Source organism: Aythya ferina, assembly GCF_964211825.1.
Source record: "Aythya ferina genome assembly, chromosome: 1".
Lineage (NCBI taxonomy): Eukaryota > Metazoa > Chordata > Aves > Anseriformes > Anatidae > Aythya > Aythya ferina.
This window is the reverse complement of record NC_140296.1, coordinates 105,407,876-105,426,373: the sequence shown is the minus strand read 5'-3', so window position 1 is coordinate 105,426,373 and position 18,498 is coordinate 105,407,876. Positions and strand designations below refer to the sequence as shown.

The 18,498-nt window shown below is 36.5% G+C and overlaps 1 protein-coding gene across 7 annotated transcripts in view; it reads right to left on the bottom strand.

Annotated features, from left to right (window-relative positions):
- ROBO2 (roundabout guidance receptor 2) overlaps positions 1-18,498 on the bottom strand; it is an 897,160-nt gene that overhangs the window by 134,788 nt on the left and 743,874 nt on the right. For all 7 annotated transcript variants that reach the window (XM_084538901.1, XM_084538898.1, XM_084538899.1 and 4 more), the window contains 2 exons: positions 16,561-16,681; positions 6,784-6,922 (listed from right to left, as the gene is read on the bottom strand). In XM_084538901.1, coding sequence (XP_084395027.1) covers positions 6,784-6,922; positions 16,561-16,681 — 260 coding nt within the window. The remainder of the gene's footprint in view (positions 1-6,783; positions 6,923-16,560; positions 16,682-18,498) is intronic.

Genomic DNA, 18,498 nt, shown 5'->3' with positions numbered 1-18,498 from the left:
AGCAACCCCTGCTTCCCTTTTACTGCTCATCATCTCTCTCTCTCTAAATGATACCTCTGGCTTTACAGAAGTTTCCACAAATGGTTCAATATAACAACTAAAACCACACTTTCATTGCATGCTGCTGAAATCTGCCTGTTCCAGTAGGCTATGTGGACTCTCTACAAGTTGTATTACAGCTTGCCATGTGCTGTATTAAGCCCAAGATAACAACGTCCTCTGTGAACCACCTCTACTCCCTTCAGATGTATGTAAGAATACAAATAACGTATTAAACCTCTTTCTTTCACTGTCTCCTTTCAACAAGCTATTAAGAACAGCCAATCTTCGCCCCTATACTCCTCATGAAGGGAGTTAATCTCTCCTTGATGCCTAGCTTCGGAAACAAAAGATGGACATGCAAATCATACTGGATCTACCCAGAGGTAATGAATAGTACACATAATATAGCTAATATGAAAAACATCTTTTTTTTTTCCTGACCCTTTATTTAAAACTGTTAATTGTTATTAATTGCAACAGAAATTTGCTGATGTAACCAAAGATTATATCCATTACGGTACTAAAACACACTCTTTAATTAATTTTCAATACACATTAGACTGAATTTTGTTACATTCTGCATGGAGATTAACTCAACCAAAGCACACAGTGCTGTGGTGTTATTAACTCATATTTCATTGAAAGGTCATTCTCCCCTTGGTTGTGTCTAGAGGAGGCTGTAGTTAAATACCTCACTATCCCATCCACAGAATATAAATAGAATTATGTAGAACTGCGTTTACACACAGAACCCATAGTTCCATCGTTTCTTAAAAATTACCATTTCTCTGGCTTACCTTATCTTGAGATCATGAAGAAACACAAATGCAGAACACCTCTAGCAATCATGCCCTTTCTGGATATTCCCTTAAAAATCTAACTTTTCTGAATTGATGGGGTAAGTTTTGCTGTAAATAGCATTTAAATTTGTTTTAAAGATTTGTACCTGGGAAGACTATGACATTTTTAAAATTTCATCTCTCACCCCTAGGTTCAAGCCCACAAGAATTCATGGAGGAAAGCACAGAAATGACAGCACTTTTTGAAAACGCATGCCTATCAGAAGCGACAGACAGAATTTCTGAGCAGCCTATATGTGTGCAAGTATTCCTCAGGCACAAGAGGCTTGTTTTAAAAACACAGCAAGACTAACTTACCTACAAAGACTTTTGATGGAGCTAACACATATAAGTTAAGTCTAAATACACAACTGTAGTTAAGGTTAAGCGTTAGGGCCTGTCACAGCAATTAAAGTGCTCAGCAAATAATGGCAATCCTTTTCTGCACTTAAATATATGTATAATTTTCAAAACCAAAAAAGTGCATTTTCCCAAATTATTTTAAGGAACATTCTTAATTTTTAGTGAGTAAGGAAGCTTACTGTGCTGTTCATGATTTTCACTACTGTGTATCACTGCTCTGTCTCATTTAATAACCTGCAATCTTGTAACACTTAGCAATACACTCTGTGTAAACTACACACCGTTTTCCTTCTGAAGTATCACTCTTGATTTTTCTGCCTACACTCTCCCGCTGTGTGGGCGGCACATAAAACAAATACCTCTTCCTGCTGGTGCAGTTGCCACTTTTCATTTCTAATATAATTTTCATCTAATCAGACAATGCCTGTAAATGCAACTTACAATAGCAGGTTGTAATTTCATTAAAGATGTATTTACTGAGCTAAGCCAGCTGTTCTGGGCTGGAATGCATAAAAAGACCCAAGTGATTGCTCAGTCATTTTTAAGGCAACTGAAAAATACATTTGCTGAGCTAACCTCACTCTCCTAAAGAGCTGGCACTGCTAGCTTCTTCTGTGCAAAAGGTTTAAACAGTTATTATCGTGCGTCACAAATTTTAACTTGTAATTGAAAATCTCCCAACTTCTTCTTCTTCAAAAAAAAAAAAAAAAGGAAAGAAAAAATAAAATATCCGTATTACTTGCTATGTAATTACAGACTATGCAGCTGCTCTCTTCGGCTCTGCTAGAAAATTTAAAGGCATGAAACACTGTACAAACTTTATTCAAATTTTATTAAATTGCTAGTCATAGATATGCCACTCTCACATTGGAGCCTCTCAAATAATATCAGTTTCTTCCTGTTACCAGGACTAAAAAACAGATGGATCAAGAGTTGATTGAGACCATATTGAGTTCCTCACAACACAGGAGACCATCAGACTCTTAGCAGGAAAGTATAATTTCTATTTCTGCCAAGCAGACATCAAAGGAAAGCTACCTGAACATGTGGTTGGAAAAAGACTTCAATGTGTAAAAATGATTTTTCTTTATTTCTAAGTATTTCCTGATTTTTCTGCATAGCCACAATTGCCTGAGTTGCTTTAGTACATTTTTTTTTGCCATTTCCTTGTGTCACTTATAATGAAAAGAAACTCTATTCATGAAGTAGCGAACTTAGTATTTCAGCCAAAGGCACAAGACTGGTGACCCCACAATATCCTGTTCACCTCCAGTAGTTTGACATGAGTCATACATGATTAACTATTCCCCTAGCTTTTGTGCACTGTGGAAGCTGTGGTGTGATGTTGAATTTTTTGAGTAATTAAAATAAAATATACACCATGTGCCTCTATCATTGATTCACAATGCATTTTGGTCTTGGATCACTGATTCAAAATGGACAGCTTTTAGAAAAAAGCTTTACATAGCCCAGATTTCACAATGTACTTTGGTTTTGCCTGTTGGTGCAGTATCAGCATTTTCTATAGCATGCTTTTCATTTGCTGGGATTGGTTTAGGGCCTAAAAAGAATTTTCAAATCTGAAGAATCACATTAATTCATTATTAAACCTATATATATATATATATATATATATATATAAGCTATGAAAGCACTTATGCATAATTCACAACAGTTTCCACCTGGTGGAAACAGTGCTCCTTCTATTGCTTTCTTAATTCCTGCCCAAAGATATAAAAAAAAGCTTCATGATTTATACAGAAGTCTCTGAAATGTCAAGGTCAGGTCTACAGGAATTTGGAAAAGTTACATCCTTTGAATGTTAGCGAGACCTTTTTTTACGGGCATTTTGACAATGTGCACTATAAGAGCAACCTAAGTTCTTAAATTCAAAATATAGACTGTTGTAGTAGTTTTAGATCATTAATTCAAAACAGCAAAAATGTGGACTGAAGACTTTCACATGCAAAATAAACTTCTGCCCATCTGTTCTCACTTTTAAAGCATGATTGTTCCTAAATTTCTGGGTAATTATAAGGACAATTAAACAAAATAGCCACATTAAGACTTTTTATTATTTTCATATTTTCAAACACTTATTTTTTTAGAAGTCTTTCCTCCCCCCCTCCCCCCCCCCATTCTAACTGCAACTGGTAATGTTTACAGTTCATCAGGGACTTTTATAATTAAAACTATAATAGCCTGAAATTATTTTCCAATTATTACTCAACACACCAATTGGTGGAGCAATACTGTTTATATTTGTCACCAGAAATTACTGTGATTACTTTTCTCTTTGCTTTCACACGTAAAAAAGCTAAAAGAAAGTAAGATGGAAAAACAGAGAAGGATTTCTGAAAGACTATGGATCTAGTATCAGTCATTCTGGCATTCACCAGAAGCAAATTACAGAAACAAAATGCATGCAAAAAATGATAATTTAGTTTATCCCACTTCACTATCACTGGCCTAGACATTTTTGAAAGTTGAACTAACAACAGAAAAATTCAATAATTTGCAATACTTGTTGAAACAGGTACCTACTATAATCACTTTGTAAAATAGGGATGTGGCCTAAAGGAAATTATTGGAAAACAACAACAACAAAATACAGACAGATGTGCAAAGAACATCATTAGCTGTGGAAACAGGAAATTGGCACTGAAAGCTATAAGACAAATAGCTGTACAGATCTGCTCAGAAAAAGGGATTTATTTACGCAGAAAGAATAACAAAGGGTATTCCTTAAGGATTTCATAATCCACTGTAGATGTTAAAATGCTTAAAATACAGGAGTTCTGGAGATGAAAGCTACTTTCTATTTTAACCTCAAAAAAAAAAAAATCTTGTATTTCTTCAAGAAGGAAAAATTAGGAATACTTTTCTCAGTTTATAAAATGGTCACATTTTCATTTTTCTCTTCCATTCATTCAAACTACACCCAGGTAAAGTTCTTTGCTTGCATTAAAAAAAAAAAAAAAAAAAAAAAAAAAAAAAAAAATCAAGAAAAAACAATACCTTTTCTTTCACATATCCCAAGTTTACCCTCCTTCATTAAACAACATGGTTTGGAAATCTCCACTCTTTGAATACTTAGGATTCTGCTTACATATACTCTTATGCAATATGATATATTTTGAAAAATAAAACATACAGTCCTGATCACCGGAGGTATTTGCTTTTAAAGTACAGATATTGGACTCGACTAGATGATCACAACCCGTATCGTTCAGGTCATGGTGGTAACCTTCAGCAGCAGCACTGCCACAGCAGCAGTGGCAATCCTCTACCACCCGAGGTGGTCTTCAGCATGGGACCCCTCAACTTTGCCCGTTCCTCACTGTGATGTTCTGAGAAGCCAATATAACTTAAGACATACCCTCCATTTCTATCTTAAGATGCCAAACCACAGTAAATTAAATGTGTAAATGCAGTGTAAAAACACTGCTGAACACTGTGAATAGTTTCTGAGCCTGAAGTTGAGTATCATCAGAGTGTATCTGATGAACCTGCCCTTCGCTTAGTTAAAAGCATAGTAAACTCTCCCATTTCCTGTTACATTTCTTCTTTCCTAGAAAGACATCATGAATGAAGAGAAGCTACCTCAAAACACACAGTACTTAAGTTTTTCCACAATAAAATAGATAAAAAAGGAATATAAAGCCATTTAAAAAAAAAAAAAAAAAACTAACGCAATGTGCAAGCTTATCAAAGGCACTGTCAATTCATCAGTTCTGCCTACGCGACCTAGAAGACATGATTTAAACAACAGAAGCAGCACAATAGTTGGACTAAATCACAGCAGCAAAATGCATTTACTATGGGATACTTTGCAATGCATAGTTAAATAGCAAGGAAAAATTCATCTTGCCATCCAAAAGACTGCTCTTCAAAATAATATTCTACACATTTCATACGTACATATCTACCTAAATAATTAGGTAAAAAAAACTATGTCAAATTTAATTTAAGTTGCAAGGAGAGATTATTTTAAAATGTATGTACATTTATATGCATCTCTTCTGTTAAAACAGAAATGTTTTTGTCTTTTTCTAGAATATACATCATTACATTAATACATACACTAATATATTCAATTATATAATTGCATATTCACTTAAGACATCTTATAGAGTTGAGGATGTGGAATCTAAAACAGGTATTCTCCAATTTGATTTTTTTTTTTTTATTTTATTAAAGATTTAGATGTTGAGAAACAAGTGACGTTAACCTTAGACATAATGATGACTGCACACTGCGTGATTCCAAGGAATTTTGCCATCGTTTCTCATGAATTTGTATGTGACACTAAATGCCATATTTAGCAACTGGATGAAGACTGCCAGACAACAGTCTTACCACATTTTACCATGTTGGGGTGAAAACGTAAGACAGGCTGTGATTAAGAAAGAAGGCCACAACGTCTAACTTGTTTTACTTAGGCCCAGTCTAGTAGTGTGTTCACAGCACACTTAATATACTCTGACAGCATCAAGCTAGTCACACAAACAACATTGCAGTTGCTCTTTTTTTTTTTTTTTTTTTTTTTTTTTGTGATCATGATTGGAGAAGCAGAAATAATATTGGCAACCAGCCTACACAGGATAAATGCAGTGTTTAAAGCACTTGTTTGAAGAAGAAAATATCTAAATGTTCTCCTTTTCTTCAAATTATATCTGCCACATCCAAGGAAACAACACTGATGGAAAACAACAATCAAGCACAGTGGGAAAAAAGCAGCACTCTTCACATCTTCTCTTTAATTTAAAAACACTGTGCAAACAATGAATCAGGAGTCACAGGGTCAAAAGAGAAGACAGGTTATGGAGACTTGGATTCTCATTCCTGTTCCCAAACCTATTTCTGTTTTAAGATATTTTAATCTAAAAATGGTTTAGCATCAAACATAGGAAGAGTTCTGGAAAGCAAGGACCAAACTCTGTTCTGCTAGCTGAAAGGAGCCAAGGTAATTTAATATCGTTTTGTAAGACACACTCTCATACCCTGATCACTCTGGAACTTGTTCCAGATTAAATGAATCTTTCTTGAACACAAATGCCCTGTTCCAGATTTCATCTTTATTTTCTGTTTCTGATAGTTTATTTCTTTTGCTTTTTCCAGAGGAAGATTTCTTTCTGAGACCCAACTGACATTAGCAAAGGAGCCAAAAAAGCCCTGCCTCCAACCCACCCCGTAAATGTGACAGAAGCTCTGGGCTCTCCAGCCAAACTTTCTCTCTTTCGGTATCACCACACACTGAAGGCTATTACCACTGGTACAGTCCCTAAAACATCTTTATTTTTCTCCAGCAATGCAGTGAATTGAATCTGTTGACATCTACACATCAATTTTCTTCCTCTCACAGGAATCCACAAGCTGGACAGCCCAGCTGAGTGGATTTCCCTACTCAGCTGGCTCTGGAACACAGTTTGTATTGCCAAAGACCAGAAACACAGGAAATAAATCTAGCTGGGAGTGGTTCCAGGGTCATTCAACAGCGGCAATTTGAAAGCACTGGGAACACGAACGCTACTCTCACCTTCCTCTCGGCGGGTCTGCGTCATCTTTCTTCCAGCGGACAGTCGGCTGTGGGTCCCCCTGCACCTGGCACCGGAAATCCACGGCCTCCTCCTCCAGCACCACTTGGTTAATCGGCCGCCTGAGAAACGTGGGCCGCTCTAGAAAAGAGACATCAGAATTCCTCAGTGAGTCACAGGGCTGACATGAAAACTTTTGACTTCTCAGCATCTTTTTCTTTACCAACTCACGGAAGGCGGAAAGGAGGGCTGAGCTCCGTGAATTCAGACAAGTGGAACTGATGATGTGCATCAGCAGCCAGGACAACGACAGCTGGGCTGGAGATGCAGCGACTGTCACGTCTGGCCCTCACGTAAAAGCCAAGTGCCACCAGCATGAAGCACGTGCTAGCCCCAACTGCCTGCCTGTCACACCACCGGGGACGTCTTCAAGACCGTGCCCTTCCGCGTGAATGTTTTGGCTGTGCACTGCTGCACGCACGGAGTGTGATTTAAGAGCTGCTGTCTGCTCTAGCAATATACGAGCTGCCAGCGGAGACAGCCCGCCTTCGGCAATAATCAATACCTGGATGCTTCAGAGGAAAACGTAAACTCTGTGTTATGCAGCTCAGCTGATCGAGGGCTATTGTACCGAGGTCAAATCTTCCCTGATCCCCATCACTAACTTCACCACAGAAAACTAAATTAAGGTTTGAATAATCAGTTCTGTTTACCCTTGTTATGTTAGCCTGCACAGCTACAAATATAATTAATCATCATAATGTTGCACAGGCCTGCTTGAAATCCAGATGCAGAGCCACAATCTGATCTCAGTTACACTGGTACAAACTCAGAGTACCGGTAATTTCATTTGAAAGGATGTCACCGGGGTTAGTTTCCAAGTTGCCTTTGGATTGCATAAATTTGGTTCTGTCCTCTTCCAGCCATACTGCACTTTCACTGTCATAAATTATTTATACCAGAGACAAACCATTATAAGACTGGGTTTATATGAAGCACTATTTTCACTCAAGACAGCGATTTATTACACAGGCATTTAAAACCGGTTACACACTATGTTTCACATTTCATTCTCAGCAACTTGAGGGCTATGATGTCACTTAGAAAATTATTCAAAATTCACACAAATTTAAGCAATACGAGATTCTGACTCGGGCAGTTTGTCTTGATAACAACAGAGATGAGTTTATAGGCTTGATATCCATATTTAATATATGAAAATTTAAACAAACAAACAAACAAACAAAACAACAACCAAAAAAAAAAAAAAAAGAAAAAAAACATTAAAAGAACATTAATAAGATTGCAAAATCGAGTGTGCAGCACCTAAGTGCCAGAAGTGTCAGAATTCAGTCTGTCTGCATGCCCTTTCATCATTCCCTTTCTGTTTATGCCTTATGGGACTGGTTGCAATTACATGATCACAAACTATTTCTTCCCCAAACATCTCCAGATTGTTGGTATTCATTTAACGAGCAGGTGTTTAATATTTTGCTTTAGTTGTACTGTTTAGTGGGTGGCCTCCTGTCATACTTCTCAAATCTCACTTCAAAGACAGAATTATTAATTTCCTCACAATCTCCATTACACCTATCTTAATGCTTCATAAACAATTCACCTACTTTCATAGCCCCTCTCTGAGGTGTGATGGAGATCTAAGAAAGAAAGGTAAAAAAAAAAAGCAAAAAACACCTGCTAAATCTTCATGCCCAACTTGAGACACAAAACTGCCAACGTATTTTTTCATGAGAATTCAGCATGAATTTTGTATGCTTGAAGCTCAGTTTCCATTGAATTCAGTTACAGCTGATAAAATGTTTACCACTCTCACAAATCAGAATATTAAGTCAGAAAATAAAGAACACAAAGCTAACTGTTAATAAATATTTATGAGAGTGACACAATATCACATAGGAATTACATGATACTACCAGAGGTACCTATTGGCAGAGAAAAATGTATTTTGTCAGCAGAAGAATTGACACATTCAAGGATCAACAGCACTTTTCCAGGTGCTAAAGATAATAACAAGTCTAAGGGACGGACTTCTTTTCCCCATTTCTCCCAAGCCATTGCTGTTCTCTCACTTTTCATTGTTTTTCTACACGCTGTGCTGGCAGGTTGCAGTAGCATTTGGGCAAGTAATTGCAGTTCTGGTCTCCCTCTGCCCCTTGAAGTCCAGTCTTCACTCCCTGTCTCAAGCCTGTGTACCAGCCAGCCGTATATATTCTTTGTTACAGCTCCTTGCCCTGAGTGTGCCCCACCAGATTTTTCCTTCCCTGAGCATGCAGTCTCCTGATCCTTCCCAATCCCAGCTAGGCTTGCACCTACCCTGACCTTGTGTCTTGTCTAGCCTGTGAGAATGCCTCATGTCCACCTCTGGGCCAGCTACTAGCTGTGCCAGCTCTTTCCAGCTGCAGCCTGCTTCTTCAGCCTGTCTCCTCCTAGCCCAACAACATTGCCACTCACAGCCTCAACCCAGGAAATGTGCAAGTCTGGTCTCCCTTCCAAATACATGTATTCATGCCTCTAACTTCTTTGTGCATTTTAGCAAACTGATGTAATTTTATATTACATATTTGAACTACACTTGAGTTGGAGCTTCTTTTCTCTGTGCCATCCAGATACAGCCCATCCAGAGTATTAATACAAGAAAAATTGGTTGAAGTAACCAGACATCATTGCAGGAGACCGACAGCAATGCTAGACTGCACTGGAGGAAAACCGCTGCTCAGAACTATACTCTACTCGGTCTCTCAGGAGTATGAGTTTATTTATTTCAAGAGGTGCATAATTGGCTAAGCTTAGTGAAAATTATTTGGGAAGGCAAAAAATTACATCTCTGGTATAGTAGCAATGATTTTCCATCGAATTCTAGGTTCTTGTTATTCAGTATGAGGAACCTACTTGCATTTCTCAGGACAAAAGGCTTCCTTCCTTTCTCTCCTCCAAATCCTTCCCCATATTCATCCAATTATCCTTTTACCTCCCAACTACAAAAACTTCAATATTTGTAGAAAATAATGAACAAATTTAACAATTAAAACAAAACAAACAAACAAAAAACAGGTAAATCAGACATCAAGCATGGAAAATTTTTGATAAAGTCATTTTAGTTTGACAAACATTAAAACAGGATAAAGTAACAAAAGTGATAGTTGTTGGCCTTAATGCTAAGCAATGCACTTGGCCTGTTTGTAAATGCGTGGATCTAAAAGGGAATATCTTAATTAAACTTTCTGTAAGTTTGCAGCAGTATCTTATCCAGAACTTCTCACCTAAAAGAGCATAGCTCAATGCCTCCTCTGAGCTCACAAACAACACATTCTATATTTTGGAATTTATTTTTCAAGAGATGATCTTTAGCCAAGAGATTTAGATTCAGATCAGCATCCTTATAGGTGATTTAGAAGCCCTGGTCCATTCACTTTGAACTTTAATAAATCTGCATGTGCCAGTATGTTTGCTTGGTCTGCATACAAAAATTATCTCAGACCCTCCTTACAAAAGCTGCCTGTAAACAACTAAGAAATAAATATATTCATGTTTATGAAATTGCTATTTGTGGCTGTAAATGGTTCTCTACAGGAGATAATAAAATAAATTCCTATCACATTTTGAGGAGAACCCAGCTGATGAGACAGTAAATGGCTGAAAGATCATTAGGTAAATTACTTGATTCCAGACCAAGACAATCTAGGAGCATATATATGTTTGTTTCAGATCAGCTTCTCAAATTGTGTATTTTCCAAAACAGTTACATATTTGCAAGAAAATAGATAGCTATGGAAGTATGGACCACAGTTATCAAGGACATACAAATAACAATAAATGCTATTTCCATTTTTTCATCTCTGCATTTTGTACAGTGTGAATCCAGAAGGAGTAAGTTCTCTTTCATGTTGTTTCCTGGATTTGTATCGCTTAGACAATCCCTTGAATATGTCCAATAGCTAATTATACAGCAATAAAGTGATCAGAGGGAATGCCATTGCCAATGCAATTAACATTCTTTATGTGAGATTAACTGGATTTGAGTCACCTGCATAACTTGCTTACAGTGTTAATCTCTCAGGAGACAGAGTTTGCCTGAGCGTGCTAAATAGAGAAGATTTCTTTGCACAGCCAGGTCAAATACAGTTTCAGAGCCAAACCTCAGAAAATATCTTGTGACTTTTTTTTTTCTTTTTAAATGATTCACCCTCAAATAAAGCCTTGTGGTGTAATTAAATATTGTTACTCTGTCAACAGCATTCAGAACACAATATATTTGAGAAACAAAAGGGTAATAAATTAAAATCATGGACATATAAAATATAGTTTAATATAGTTACTTTATAAGTTTTCTCTGAGTAAATAAAATACCTACTTCCCAGGCTTTCACTGATGAATATTAAAAATCTTTGAAGAGAACTATAAAATAGGTCATGGTTATATGTCATGTCAACCAGTTGTACTATTACTGGGTTGACCTTTATAACTTCAGAATAAACTCTGCATGCAGTTATAAAAGGGGATTGTTAATGCAATCTGGGCACACACCTACAGTATGTTGCAGGGCCTGAGATAGGCACTACAAGAAAATCACAGGACTGATCCAAGCCAGAAATATAAGAAAACCCTTCCTTGCTTTGGGTGCTGACAGAAGTAAACCCCTGAACTCAATTTTTCCTCTATTTAACAATTGGTCTGTGTATCACACTCTATTAGAGAGATTCGGATGACCCTCAGATGTATTATTGCCCTTTCTCTGTTCCTCAAAAAGTTAGACAGCCATATATGGGACCTCAATCTAATTAAAATGATCCTAACTGCCTTAATATATTTTGTCTGCTGAGGCAACTGCTAGAGTGAAGGATTTGATGGTCCCCATAATGTGGAGACTCAATCTGATTTAGAACTGTTTTCTCCTTGTTGGCTGGGAGAAGGCATCATTTTTTAAAAATGTCCTTCTGATCTAAAAAGAAGCATTCAAACACAAGTTAGAAGGATGAGTTTTGGGAGGTATTTAATAGCAAATAGTTTTTTTAAAAAGAGTTTCTTTTCACCTTAGTGTTCTGATGCAAAGGAAAAAAGAAACATTAGGTGATAAGAAGTAAGTTTCATTTCAGAATGCTGTCAAAACTGTAGCTATTTCATTACCTGCATCATGAGCTGGATAAAGTAAAGCTGTCTGTCAAAAATGAAGATGAGGAAGGAGACAGCATACAGGACGCTGGCCAAATAAATGAAAATATAGTTGCAAAGGCAGATATTTTACTATTTAAAGACATTCTTCTACTTCCTATTTTCAGGCACATTTTATTGTTTTGTTTGAGAAATAAGGAGTTGTGTAGATATTGCACACTTCTGCAGACATTGCACAGTACTAACAAAATGCAGTAAGTTTGCACAGTGAATGCACGGAGAAACATGCAAATGAACTAGACTGATTTTTATCAAACGTTAGTGTTTTCTTCATATTGTATCTATCTACTGTGGTTTTAATTTCAGGAACAGTTTCTACTGAGTATGAAGAACAGACTTCGGAGAGCAATCGGACCCTTTTTCACAGTTGGATCATCCTATTTCAATTTGTTAGTACCCACAGACAGCAAATATTGCAAAGCCACAATGATTCTTTACAAACTACCACAAGTACACTGCAAGTGGGAAGTATAAGGTTTTGAAGAAAAATAGAAGAACTTTTGATCAGAGGGACAAAATAGGGAATGTCAACCTCTCTGTCTTAAACTGTGAATGTACACCCTGATTTAGGCATTTTTTCTGGCTGGGAAATCTTCTGGGACTGATTTGCAAGATATGATGGGACTAGACTCTCTGCTACGGCCTTCCATATAGTCAGAATTCTCGGAAGAAAAATGAGGTACAATGTCTTCATTAAGGGGTTTTTGGATTTCTTTCTCTAACATCATGTCATCACAGTATATTCTTGCTGGAACTATGGTATCTCTTTCAGCCTGACAATATCACAAAAACATCAAACACAAATACTTCTTCGAGCATCAGAAGAAAATACCTCTTCATCCCACAGGACCTTATTAGCTGAAGAAAGGTTCAGGCACCAAAGCTAAAATCAAAGATTAATCCAAAACAATCTTTATTATGTCTGAATTGACATATCTTTTAAGACATTTTTGTACTCTTATTAGTTATACTTTACATTCTTTTGAGGCTCTTCTAAATATATCTCAATCTTTTTCCACTGCCTGGTGCCAGCCTCTTGAAGTCGATATATTAAGGCTTTCATTGATTTCACTGAGCTTCAGAATCAATATACAAGATACACCTTTGTACATTCTCTCCAAACATAACATTTAAAGTCCAAAGGAACAAAAAGGAGTCTGAAAGAGTTAAACCATCTTGAAAAATTGTTTGGTTACACTGCAATAGTGTGACAAAATTATAAAACGTTAACAGCTATTCCTTTTATTTTATTTCTGGCTCCACATTATGTATTTACAAACCAAGCTTTCTTATGAATTGAAATGGAACTGTTTCTGCTTTGCATCTTGCCTGATTTTTGTTCAGTCAAAGGCTATGAGCCCAAACACAAAGCTGCTTAATTTGTATCATGCTTCTGAATTGGCATTTAGAATATGTGTCCATAATAATAAAATACTGTGCTGTCTCTTTTGGGGAATGTTAGGATTGATGGATTAGTTCTTAACTTTACTTAAAGGCCACCTCAGGCTCTGAGGTACTCGGTCTTCTTGATCTACTCCAAGATAACACCTCGGAGCCTCAAAAAGACAATAACTACCAGTAGTGTTTGAAGGAGAGCACTAACAAAATCTCATGCAATCGTTGTCAATATTCAAAACGTAGGAATAATTTTGGGAAGCACTGATTACATAATCAATTTTATTTATGATATTTTACTGTGAAAATTTTGGATTTCACAAAATTTCTGCTTGTTGAAGAATCATGACTTGGGAACAAAAGAAATGCAATCTGCACAGATGCTAACAGTAGGCTTGAGCATCCTCATTCTGGGTGAGTGCCTCAATGTTGAAAACTATGTTTCCTATGTAGATGGGGTTGGAAGAAAATGGCTTGCTTTGTGAGGGCTCTACAGGTGTCATTCACAAAGATCTCTCAGCAAATGTTATTGAATGGGTACCCATCTGAGTAAATACATTCTACATAAGGGAAACTCTCATTTTCTCTTCCCATTTCTTTCTAAGGGTTTTATTGCACTTTTTATTTTATTTTGTTTTACTTTTTACTCAGGAAAGGTGTAATCTTTCAGGCTAGGCTTCCATGCTGTTCCCATTAAGCCACCAGTTACCACCACACTGACTCAGTTTTTCCACAGGCCATCCCCCGAGCTAAATTTACTGCACAAGCCAGAGACTTGTCACAAGTGACATGCAGAAATTAACTTCAAGTATTACAGAAAAACTTTCAGAGCCAAAAGTAACAAGTGGCTGATTCCTGGAAAGGCTTGAGAACTAGTGTGAAACGGCTCCATTTCCTACAGAGGAGTGTGTTTTTTAAGGCTGCTTTCACAGTATGAAAAGGGTTTTCTGTGTTTGTTATTCAGAAAAACATTAGGAACATTAATAATCAGCTAAATAATACACCTTCCTCTCCAGAATCAGCACCAGCTGTAGGCTTACCAGCCACATTATTACAGTTTCTAAGCCTTTTAGCTAATATTTCAATTTTAAATATAAAACCTATTTTCAAATATGTTCAAAACAGTTGAAGTTGGGCTCTTGAATAATAATGTAAGCATTATGATATTTTTAATATACGTTTCTCAACATTTGCACTACTTGCACGTTTCCCAAAACTGTGATTCATATTATTATGAATGCACAGGAAGGCTGTGGACTTAACAGATGATGTGTTTTTGCCTGTGTCCAGTGAAGTCAATCTGAACATGCACAACCAATCTGATGTTTCCCAGAGTTGCTGGATTTATTGGATTTATTGTGTATGCTTAGATTGATTGGACTGTCCAGTAGATGCATTACTTCCTGTAAACATCACGGATAATGCTCTCCAGTGCACTGTGTACTCACACACCCACACACGCACACAGGAGCTGGTGCTTGTACCCCAGGAAAGGAGTGTAACTGTTCTGCTGGTGGAAGGCAAAGCTGAACCACCTTTAGATGGCCACCCAAGAATTTTAAATAGGAAGATATACATATGGAAAGGGAATTTTAAATACAGTTTTTATTTAAATAGACTAACACGGTAATGAAGAATTAAAACTTCTAATTTAATTTATAGCTGATTTTGTTCCCTATTTGCAAATTAGACTTCAACTGTATTATATGAGTTTTAACAAATTTTTAACAAATTCTTTTCTTAAGGATTTCTTAAGGCTTCGTAGTTTAGGACTGCAATCTGCTTGCTATCCACAGGGAGTAATAACAGAGATTATCAGTATTTAAACTGATGAAGAAGATACATCATGTCTCTTTAACATCTGTATAAAGGCACAACCTCAACAGGACATAAAGGACATAAATTGATGGAGATTCCTTTCTGTTTTATTTATTTATTTATTTATTTATTTATTATTATTTTTGTTTGTTTGTTTTTAAGGTATATTAGTTCTTTTTTTAAGTCATGTGCTTCCACAAATACATAACAAAATAAGTAGAGTGGAAGCCTTCACAGCCAGAGAGCACCAAATCCTCAGTCACTCACAGATCTTGTCAAGCAGAAACTTTTCTGCATCTTCTGTGAATACCACAATGTGTCTTTTACAGTGGACAAACAAATATTGAACTGCACATACATGCAAACACAGTAGTATTTGTGATCGGGTTTTCCAGTGCACTATATTAAGCAGAAAGTAAACAAATTAAGAGCACCTGCCTTACAAAGTAGTTCAGGATACCTATGGAAAATCTTACTAGAATTACAAGTAGTCTTGTTTGAAATGTCAGTATTTTATCAAGGAGGAAGCATTAGTGATATTTCTTTCTCTTTTGTATGTATGTATTTGTAGCAATGAGTTTTTTTTTTCCTTATTGATTTTCTCTTGTTTGCTCAAGACCTCATGACTGATTCCTACAGAACCACAGCTAATGGTAAATAGAAATGTCATGACTACAGGATGTACCACAGCAGGATTTAATGGCTTTGCTTCTTATCCAGTTGTTAGCAGGATGGATCCAGCCTACAATCAGTATTATTCTATTTTTGCTCTAGGCCCTCACATATCCATTTCTGATTCATTCAGCAACACTAGAAACCAAAATAATGCCCTGGTTTTCAGGATGCAAAGCTGCTTTGTGCCCTTTAAAAAAACAGATGACAGACATACCTCTATACATTCAAAAACTTGATCTTGGATTTTCTCTAATGACTTTTTACTGGTCCACTGTGCTCTGCTGTGCTCTCCTACAACTGTTTGATTTCACAACCCCACAGGAATAAGTAATTATTTAAATAGGCAATGCTGGTCCAAATCTCTGTTAAGTAGGAATTGTCAACTGTATTAGAAGTGGCTCAATTACATTTGGCAATTTTGTGAGGGAGAGCATTATGTCCTGGATTACCGTTTCTAAGCATATGCATATCACTAAGGACCTCCAATTAAATTTAGACTACGTGCTTAGAAGGAAAATATTGGGCCATCACCGTTCCATCACTATAAATTGCAGCCTTTAAAACCAGGAGCTACAAAATGCAGCTTAAGCAATGCTATTGCATTTTGTTAACCTGATTTTGTCTCATATTCTGATGAGTCACATATATCAATTCAATATATAACATTTGTAGTGAAAAGGAAACAAAAGCTTGAGTAGCTTTACCAAAGACAGTCAGCTCTGCTGGATCGCTGTCTCGCTCCCCCACCATGTTGGTTCCAACACAAGTGTACATGCCAGCATCACTTTTTCGTGTATTGGAGATCATTAGTTTTCCACCACGTATCTGTTTCAAAACAAGAAACATATTTTTAAATTCAGATAAACAAAAGATATCAGAAAAAGATACACACACACTCAGGCAAATTCCACAAATTAAGCATTTTAATATTTTGTTTGTAAATATATAAAAGGCTTAAAAAAAATAATAATCCCATACAACTAAATATCATTATGCTGCTCTAGAATGCATTTTATCTTACTGATTGATTTTAGATGTGTTTCATTTTATCCCCTTATTTTTCATTAGATGCATTACATTTCAAACACTTTCATTCCTTGCTACCTCTTTGGCAATGCAGAGTGGTTGCATTTCTTGCATGATGATATGTAAAGCACTTTTGACACCTCTCTGAGGAAAAAGGCAGTTTCACTCAGGTTTATTTAGTTAGTTCATTTTATTGTTACTGGTGCCTGAACAGTTTCCTTGTTCACCGATTTAAGACAGATTTTCTCTTCTCCTTGATGCAAACAGATTGAATGTAGCCCAAACTGAGAATTCACCTGACTCCCACAAGCTTTAATGTTTTCTTGGGTATAAAGGATATTTATAGAGAGAAAAAGCAGGGTAGTTGAAAGAAATAAAGTAACAAAATTGCAGGTTAAAAGTTAGAACATGAATGCAGTGCTTCAAAATGAACTTGGAATATAGCCAAAGAAACTCGAGAGTCAGGGAATGGTATCTCCCTGCCACTCTACCTTCCTCCTCTATTCTTGAGTAGACTGTAGCAGAAATAGGATGGCCCATAATACCACAAATAGCAACTATTTGGATTGTTTAGCTTGGAATACTTCTTTAGGCATCCAAAGCAATGAACAAGTTCCTAACAGTACTTCCACATCGAATAACATCAGCACTGAATGAATTACATATCCCCACATACAATATAAAACTTTATTAAATGAATATCAATAGTGAAAAACTTAACATTCAAAAATTAGGAACAAAAAAAATTAACATTCAAAAATTAGGAATTATGTCCACACACCTTTAATTTGTCCCATTAGTTTGCACAGACCATTATATCATTTCTATTCACTTGATAAGATAATTCTCTGTGCTGGAACTTTTTTCATTCAGTTCACAAAATGATCCATCACAAAAATCAAACCGTTTTTCTCCTTTATTTAATACGTATTCCTATTCAGGGACAATCATTCTTTAGAGTATAACTTTAGTCTTTGCTTAGAACATACATCCCAATTACTATACTAAATTCAGCATTACCAATGTAATCCTAAATTAGTGGTTTTTTGTTTTGTTTTGTTTTACTTTTTTCTAAGAGAGTATTTGCATATCTCATAGATATGACTGGTTTTATCCTTCAAATAGCTCTCTGAAATAAAGCCTGATATTGTTTTCATTTCAGGAAAGTGAGATCTAGAAAAGATAAGGCCAAACTGGTCAAAGAGATCCACTGAGTCCCAAGGTGAGACAGCTCACATCGAATAGCATACTTTACACAACCAAATCTAGGCTCTAACAGACTTTGGTTGCAACAGTTGCACAAAGCAAGCCTCAGGAAGTTCAAGCTGGACACTTAAACCAGTAGAAATAAACAACTTTTACCCCTCATTTAGGAAAGGTCACGGACAAAAACTGTCAAGTGCAACAAGAAGTCTCTGTGGGAAAGGTGAATACATTATATTTCTCCCTCTCTCCTTCTGCATTTTCAGAAGCCAAGGCTCCTCTCTCTGTCCTTCCACCACTTTACACAGCACAAGACTGTCCTACTCCAAGGGTGTGCAAACTCAACTCAGTTTCTGACATCCACTTCAGTGGTGTACATGATTAGCTACGGAGAAAGACCTGAAGCTATGATG